At 47.4% G+C, this 9,127-nt stretch overlaps 1 protein-coding gene across 1 annotated transcript in view; it reads left to right on the forward strand.

Annotated features, from left to right (window-relative positions):
* The window catches only part of LOC115082472 (tubulin delta chain-like), a gene marked incomplete at its 3' end in the record, with an annotated part of 55,898 nt that extends 47,125 nt beyond the window's left edge, over positions 1-8,773 (forward strand). The window contains 2 exon segments of the mRNA XM_029586698.1: positions 332-393; positions 8,636-8,773. Coding sequence (XP_029442558.1) covers positions 332-393; positions 8,636-8,773 — 200 coding nt within the window.
* Between the last annotated feature and the right edge of the window lie 354 nt (positions 8,774-9,127).

Here is a 9,127-nt window from a genome sequence, read left to right on the forward strand (position 1 = left end):
CAAATTGGAGTTTTTACTCTAGAACATTTGTGTTGCCACATTTCTAAGTGTGCCATGCATGAGATTATGTAAAATTGTTACAGTTTGCCATGACACACATCACTATATAAAACAGCAGTGGTCAGATGGATGAATTTTTTTCCACCCCTTTCCAACAGGAAATTTGGTACCCTGTTAACCCATTATGTCCCAGTGTCCTATTTAAAGGATAGCTTCTTAAAAACTTTGGGACATAATGGGTTAAGACTCCTCACCCCTCTACACAGTAAGGAATTTAATTGAAACGGAGCTGACCTTTTCCTTATCTGTACTTTTATTTTCCTTGTTGCAGTGTTTTCAGAGACTCCAATCTTATCCTGGGACAGAGTGGAAGAGGCAACAACTGGGCCTATGGTAAGAGGCAGTGTCTCATTGTCCCATTGTACATTTTCTTGCCATCAGAGGTTACCAGCCTGACATTGTGGATAGAGATGAATGAGAGCTTGTGATAAGGTTTGCTCAATTGAATCAGGGTCAAGGAATGGCTTGACCTTGCTCTAATCTTGTTCTGATATATACAGGGTGAGAAGATCAAACTGGTAGGAGGAAAGGTCTACTGGCAAATGATTTAAAAGAAGTCTAGAGAATTGATTTCAAGTTAGCCTCTGTCACTGACTCAGTGTGACCCTAGGCAAGTTCACTTTGTCTCCTTGTTCCTCTGGATTTGGAATTTCTGATTTTGACCTTGGCTTACTGTTCATATTGGACCTGCTTTGTGTTTACATACATGGTAACAGTAGATGACAACAGAAAAAGACCAATCAGCCCATCTAGTGTACCCAGTTATTCTTGTCCATCCTTCTAAGGATGCCAGCTATAGAGCATGACTGCTTGTAAGATATCACTTCTTGTCCAGGACAGATTTTATCATCTTCATTCTTTGTGTCCTACCATTGTAGGCAGATAAGCACATAAGATCTCCTATTTAGTTCACATCCAGGAACCCTCTGTTAGGAAAACTGGGGTGAGAACCAGTAACTGCCAGGCCAGAGGCAACTTCCTAAGCAAGGAGCCAGGAAAGCAGATAAGTGGAACCAGCAGCATAAATAGAGTTGATGACAAGACAGACGAATAAGACCTCACCAGCTAGAGTGAATTGGTCAGGCCAAGAGTGGAGCCGTAATAGAGGCCTGCATTTAAACTCCAGAGAGACTCAAGTGTTTGCTAACACTGTTCAGCTTCTGGGATCACTGGTTCTGTCCATTGTTCTATCAGCTCCTGAATTCCTGAACCTGATCTTCATCTGAAATCTGACTCCTGGATCCCTGATACCAGTCTTCTCCTGGAGTCTTGGTTCTGACCTCCTGGTTCTAATCTTCACTCTAGACCTGATTTCTTGAATTTTTTCCCCTATCTGACTCATTAATACAGTCCTGGAACCCTAAATTCAGTCTTTGTCCAGAACCTGGCTCTCGCACTCCAGACTCTGGCCTTTACTGAGAACCTGGCTTCTGAACCTTGCCACTTGGTATATCACTTTGGAAGCAGGGGCCCCAAGCAAGACCAAATCCAGACACTCTGCTCCAGACTTTCAGGTATGTCACCTGCCTCTGGCAGTCCTAACAACTTCCCATGTCTAACTACAAAGCTTTGAAACAACCTAAATAGCTACAAATACTTCTGTGGCTGTTCACCAAACATCCAGTTTCCTAGGTCCCCTGTGTAGCCTACCAGACAGACCTGGGTGGCAATATGAGAGCCTACATTTCTGCTAAGACTTCTAGATATTCCTGTACTTGCAGCCTGTCAGATAGACTCGGCTACTAGTCAACTGTAGCCTGCCAGAGAGTCTTGACTGTGGTTGCCTGCATTTGTGTAAGGACTTTTTAATATTTCATATTACTCACTTTGGCATTTATTCTGGCAGCTCCAAAACTTGTTCTTGAATCATTTGAGTAGGGTACTATAAACTTATGCCGCTAGATCATGCTTCTACTATCTCTTTACTATTTTACAACTAAGGGTCCTCTGTGCTTATCCCTCGTCTTCTTGAAGTCTGTTACTGTTTTAACCTCCACCACTTGCTCCAGGAGGGTGTTTCATGCACCTACCATCCTTTCCATGAAAAATCTTTTTGTGATGGTGCTTCTGAGTCTGCTCCCTTGGAGCCTCATGTCATGAACCCTTATTCTAAATCTTCGTTTCCATTGTGCATTATTAATACCTTTCATGCTTTTGTCTCTCCTCACCTCTAGATCCCTACGTTCCTTTCCATAGGGTTTCTGGTGCAGAACTCTTACTATTTTGTAGCCCTTCTCTGGATTACCTTTGCCTTATCTATCTCCTCACCAATGATCTGTACAACGGTATAATCGCTTCCTATTTGCTACTAGTTATGTTGCTCCCTAAGCACCTTAAGTATCTCTACTAGGTCACCGCCCTTGAAGTCATTGGATAGCATCATCCCAAGGTCTCGTACCGCACCTTCTGATTTCTGCACCTCAAATGCATAACTCTGAATTTTTTAGTACTGAAACCCAGCTGCCAGCTCCTCCAGCTTTCTTACGTTATTTCTTTATAAATACCCTTTGGTTAAAAGTTAGGGATGTGCTTTCATTTGAAATTAAATAGAAAAATTACCTTTTTCTTTTCCTTTAGGTGTTGAAACAAAAGAAAATCAAACAATTTCATTCATGTTTTGTTTTGAAAAGACAAACGAGGCAGGCGGGGTAAACAGCGCACACATGTAGAAAACATACAACAGAATAATGTGTGGCAAACAATCTACTGGTCAATATCTCTTAGAAATGTAAACAATTTTTAATTATTTATTTATTTGAAACCTTTTATATACCGGCATTAGTAAGCATACATCATACCGGTTCACATTGTAACTAGAAGGTTGGAATTACAATCAACAGGGAGGGGAAAAACTGGGAGGAATATACATAGAGCAGGCAGGTTGGAAATTAAAGCAATTAACACGTGTAACAGACTATTTACAGGTATATACATGGCGGCTTAAGCAGGATACTGACCGGAGCCTAAAAACAAATGGGAACCAGTTAGACGGGGCTGATAGGAGGGGGGGGGGGGGAGGGTTAATCAGGGTATGTTTGGGGGGGGGGGGGAGGGAGGGTTAGTCAGGGTATGCTTGTTGAAAGAGCCACGTCTTAAGTCTCTTTCTGAACTTGGAGTAGCAAGGTTCAAGCCTGAGGAAGGTGGGGAGGGCATTCCATTGTTTGGGTCCTGCAATGGATAGAGCGCGGTCCCTAGTAGCGGAGAGGTGGGCTTTTTTTATAGGGGGAATAGAAAGGGTGCCTTTGTTGACAGATCGAATAGGTCGTTCAGAGTGTATGGGGGAGAAAGGATCGTCAAGCCAGTTGGAATTATGCGAGTGGATGGATTTGTGCACTATGGTAAGGATTTTAAAGAGTATACGGAATACTACGGGGAGCCAGTGGAGTTCTTTGAGTATGGGGGTGATATGATCAGCCTTCCGTGAGTTGGTGATGACCCTGGCAATGGCATTTTGGAACATTTGCAAGGGTTTGATGGTGGATGAAGGTAGGCCGAGGAGGAGGGCATTACAATAGTCAAGCTTAGAGGATAGGGTAGCCTGGATGACCGTGCGGAAATCATGATAGTGTAGGAGGGGTCTGAGTTTCTTCAGAATACTGAGTTTGAAGAAACCTTCTTTTAGGATGGCGTTGATCTGTTTTTTTAGATTGAGTTGTTGATCGAGAATTACCCCAAGGTCTCTTACTGAGGTTTGGGATGTGATGGTGTTGAAGGCTGGGTCTTTGGAGATCAGGGATTTAGGAGGAAGGTGGGGAGAGATGAGGAGCAGCTCTGTTTTGGAAGAGTTTAAAGCGAGGTGGATGTTGGTGAGGAAGTCATTTATGTTGGAGAGACATGAGTTCCAGAGTTCTAGGGCATCTGAGAGAGAGTTGTGAATGGGAATGAGAATTTGCACATCGTCTGCATAGAGGTAGAATTTAAGGCCGAGGTCTGAGAGGAGCTGACATAGTGGCGTGAGGTATATATTGAAGAGGGTAGAGGAAAGGGATGAACCTTGGGGAACACCTTGAGACAAGGGATAGAGTGAGGAGTTGGCGTTTCCTATCTTGACTGAGAACTTTCTGTTAGATAAATAGGATTTAAACCATAACAGGGCTAGGCCTGATATGCCTATGTCTGTTAGACGGTTGATGAGGTGGTTGTGATTAATGGTGTCAAAGGCAGCTGAGATGTCAAGGAGGGCGAGGAGATAACAGTTGCCTCTGTCCATGCCTATGAGCAGGTGGTCTGAGAGGGAGAGCAGGAGGGTTTCGGTGTTGAGGTACTTACGGAAGCCGTATTGGGCTGGATGCAGAAAGTTATTGTTTTCGAGGTATTCTGTAAGTTGGGTGTTCACAATCTTTTCCATAATTTTGGAGAGGAAGGGCAGGTTAGAAATGGGGCGGAAGTTGGCAGGGTCTTTGGGGTCTAATGTTGGTTTTTTTAGGAGGGGTTTAACAATTGCTTGTTTAAGAGCGTCGGGGACAGAACCTGAGGAGAGGGAGGAATTTATGATGTCTGCAATAGGTTTGGAGATGGAGGTAGGGATGGAGAGGAGAGATTTTGTGGGGATAGTGTCTGAGGGGTGAGATGCAGGTTTGAGTTTTCTGAGAATCAATTCCACTTCTTTAGAGGAGGTCAGGTCAAGGGTTTGGAGGGTGGGTGTAGAAGGGAAGGGTTGAAGGGCGGGGGAAGGGGGCGTGGAGGGAGAAGGGGTGGTTGAAGGAGAAGGGGTGGTTGAAGGAGAGGGGTGTTGAAATCTACGGAGGATGTTGGTGATTTTTGTGAGGAAGTATTGTGCGAGTTCCTCACTCTTGGCGGCGGCTTCACTATCAGGGATAGCGGGTTGGGGGGACTTGGTAAGGTTGGCAATATAATTGAAGAGGGCTTTAGGGTTGTAGATGTACTGGTGGATCTTAGAGGCATAGAAATCTCGTTTAGTTTTAAGGGTGGTTATTCTATAATGGTGGAGGGCGGATTTGTAGCTTGCGGCGAGTTGGGGTGAGGGGGCTTTACGCCAACTTCTCTCTCGCTGCCTCAGGGCAATTTTTAGGGATCTTAATTCTGTAGTGTACCATGGTTGGTGGTTTTTTGTGGGTTGGGATGGGTTACGTCTGGAGATGGGGCAGAGTTTGTCAGCAATTTCTTGGGTTATGCTGAACCAGGATGTAATGGCAGTTTCTGGGCTGGTGCAGTCGAGGTTGGTTGAGGCGTTGGAGATAGCGATAGCTAGTTCATCTCCTGAGCAGGGTTTCCTAAAGGTGATGGTGGTGTTGTTAGTGGGGGCGGGGGTAGCGGGGAAATTAAGGGGAAGTAAGGCTTCTATTAGGAAATGGTCCGACCAGGGTACAGGGGAGCAGGAGGGAGGGTGGGATGGTTGGAAGCAGTGGTTGATGAATATGAGGTCTAGGGAGTGTCCGGCTTGATGGGTGGGGGAGGCGACAATTTGTTTAAGGCCTAGTGCCTGGAGTGCCGTGAGGAATGACTCACAGGCGGGGGTAAGGGGGGTGGCATCAACATGGAGATTAAAATCTCCTAGTAAAATGGAAGGGATCTCAGTGTTGATATTGGTAGTTAAGAATTCAATCAGGGGGGAGGGATCTTGTTCAATGGAACCAGGGGGGGCATAAATAAGGCAAATTTGTAGCAAGGGAGACTTGAAAAGGCCAATTTCAAGTTTAGTGGGTGAGGTGGAGTGGGTGAGTTTGAGGTTAAGGTGTTTTTTGAAGGCTAGGAGGATACCACCTCCTCTTTTCTTGGGTCTAGGAATGGATATGAAATCATAAGAGTGGGTCGGTAGCTGGTTCAGGAGGACTATGTCAGTTTCTCTGAGCCAGGTTTCCGTGATAGCACAGATGTCTGGGTTAGAGTCAATGAGGAGGTCATTTAGAATGGGGGTTTTCTTTGAGAGTGATTGGGCGTTGAACAGTATGATAGAGAGGGCAGTGAGTCCTAGGAGTTGGTTGATGGGGGTCGTGAGGATCGGGAGTAGGGACTTATAGGTGGGGGGTAGTCGGAGGGGAGAGAAATGGTGGTGCCTGTTGTGGGGGAGGTGAATGCGGCGGATGTGTTTTGTGTGGTCATTGTGGTAGAGGGGGAGCAATGTGAAGGGTAGGTCGTAGCAGGACGGGAATAAGGGTATAGGTGTGACTGGATGAGGGAGGGAGTACAATGCGAGGTAGGTGGTGCCGGTGGGGGCAGATAAACAGAGCAGATCAATGCAGATTAAACATTTAGATTAGACAGTTCAATGCAGGTTAGACAGTACAGTGCAAGTTAGACAGTTCAATGCAGATTAAACATATGGAGCAGTTTGATACGGCTTGAGCAGATACAGTTAGACAGGTAAAGAGATTAAACAGTGTTAGGGACGCGGGTTATTCTAAAGAATACCACGCAGGGGGTTAGGTAGGCTGGGGGGGGGGGGGGGAGTAGTGCAAAGGCTGAAGAAGGCCAAGGTCCAGGGGCTGCAAAGGCTGGGGGATCCAAGAGGCTGGGGTAGGCTAACGAGCTCCTGAGAGGGAGGAGATGGATTCTTCGGGGAGGTGCCTACTCACTCTGCGGTTCCTGGATCTGTGAGGGTCTAGGTTGGGGAAGGCAGGCAACAATACTTCGGGGCCTGCTCTGCTGACCGGGGAGGTCCAGGGGGGGTCACAGGGTCCAAAGGGGCAGCACGAAGGGGCGCACAAAGGGGCGGGCCCTTTTGTTGCGCTCCTTCGGCGCGCGGCGCCTAGTTGGGATCTGGATTTAAAGTCCGGCCTAGGGTCCTCTGATAGGCTATCTCCGAAGCAGTCTCTGTAGCAGTCTAGGAGGAGGTGTGTGATAGGTTGGAGCTCCGGGAGGGGGTGGGGTGTCCGGGCCTCGTGGTCGGCGGCGGGTCTGCGGCCTGGGTCGTCTGCTGGGCGAGTTTGGGGGCCGGATCGGCGATCGGAGGCGGCAGGAGAAGCGGCCGGGCAATTCGGGCTGGGGCCGTGAAGAAAAAGGCCGAGCAGCGAAAGGAGCCCTTACTTTAAAGGGCTGCAGGTGCCTCCCTCCCTGGCGCTGACGTCTGCGCTCCGCTCCGCTGCGATAGGTTGGAGCTCCGGGAGGGGGTGGGGTGTCCGGGCCTCGTGGTCAGCGGCGGGTCTGCGGCCTGGGTCGTCTGCTGGGCGAGTTCGGGGGCCGGATCGGCCCCCGAACTCGCCCAGCAGACTCGCCCCGAACATATAGTCACAGTCACAGAATCTGCTGATTTATCTCATCTGGTCTTCTTGTTCCCAGTGTTTTCTTGTGCCTCTTAATTGCGTTCCTGCTTACTCCTGGTTTGGGGCCTACTACCCAAGCCCTATTGGGCAACAGTACCCAAGAGTTTAACCCAAGGCAAAAGTGGCCATCGCAGACACAAGATACCTCGCCATTGTTCCATTTGGGACCTGCATTACTCACCTTGTCAGTGTACCGGTCACGCGTCCTCAGAGTCACACCCCCAGGATAGACTAAGCTGACACAGACTTCAGTTCGGGCTGCCTTGTTGTTCTTTTCAGCGCTGGTGGTGACAGAGCCACATTGAAGTGTGAAAAGAGCCACATGAGACTCGGGAACTGTGGGATGCTGACCTCTGACTTAACAAAAGGAGGATTAGATGATCATAGGAAGTCTTGCTGACATTTGACCATCTTTAGGTTGAGTATGTGACTGTGCTTCAGACAAGAAGTCAAGCCCCAGTCACTTCTGCTGCAAACACTTAAAAGTCTATTTTCAAAGCTTTTCCCACAGATGAACAGCTGTTTACCTGCAGGAAAAGTTCCATTAAAAAAATGCTGTCCCCCTCGTTGAGGGTAAGAGTAACGAAACTCATCAAAGCACAGCTTCTTTAATCCGCGTGAGAGAAGTGGTGGGTCTGGGGTGGGGTTAGGTTGCAGAATGGAAATTACATGCAGGGTTCTTATTTTTGACAGACCCACCACATACTTTCCATAGCAGGAGCAAATGTACGCATGTGGGTGAGGGGTGGGAAGACATGAGGTCGAACATAACATTTGTTCGAGGGAGGTGTTATCTATAAAAAGAAGACTCCACCAATGTACAGAGAGAGACAGAGCAGTGCTTCTCATGAGCGTCTGGCCAGAGAGGTCCTGCTCTTCTGTTCCTCCCAAATATACAAATATACAATCCTTTATGTTCCTGCAGCCACTGTCATTTCCAAAATGAAATCCCACATGAAACCCTTACTAAAAAATCTTATGGTACATTTTAAAAGTTTTTTTCATCCAGGCGACTGCTATGTTCCAGCATATTCATCTCATTTCTATCCTTATTTTTTTGTAGAATGTGCCAAGTAATTTCTTGTCCCTGATGGCATCATAGTTTACTTTCCTTTAATGCTTTTCACACATTCAAACCAAAATGATATGACTCAGAATTTAGACAGGACTTCACGGTAGCAGTGGGATGAAAAATGTTGAGTGACAAAACTGTCTTGCGGAAAAAGTACAGGATGTGTTGAAGTTCAGATTTTCCAGCTCCAAGATCGTATTTTTCAGGGGCTCGTATCCCTGCCGTAGCAGTGATCTAATATGACTTGAGGTGCGAGCTCTGATTCTGGGTTTGTTGACAGGATACCACGATCTCCACTCAGAGGGTGAAACAAGTTTGCTGCAGAGGACGATGGAGAGCCTCCGCAAGGAAGTGGAGCGCAGGGACTGTTATAGTGGCACAGTGCTTCTGCACAGCCTCAGTGGGGGCACCGGTTCCGGTAGGGGCAAAACAGTGTTATTAATAGTTTTTGTACATTTATGCAGTGTTTTTATCCAAAGTGCTGTACAGATAAAAGTTGGTGGGGGATGGGGCAGTAGTAAATGGGTCTACATCATCCTCATACCTGGAAGTGACAAAGTGTAATATTATCTATACTAATAAACGAAGCTTGACCGACGTGCCGCAAATGCGCAGTAGAGACCAGCTCTACCGCGCATGTGCGGGCGAGCACGTCGGTCTGAGCCAGCGTCAGAAAAAAAGAAAAAACAATGGCGGCGTCCAGTGGCAGCGGCAGCGGCGGCGGCGTTGGGTGGCGGCGTCCGGTGGTAGCGGCGGCGGGTGGCAGCGGCAT

Source organism: Rhinatrema bivittatum, unplaced genomic scaffold, assembly GCF_901001135.1.
Source record: "Rhinatrema bivittatum unplaced genomic scaffold, aRhiBiv1.1, whole genome shotgun sequence".
Classification (NCBI taxonomy): Eukaryota; Metazoa; Chordata; class Amphibia; order Gymnophiona; family Rhinatrematidae; genus Rhinatrema; species Rhinatrema bivittatum.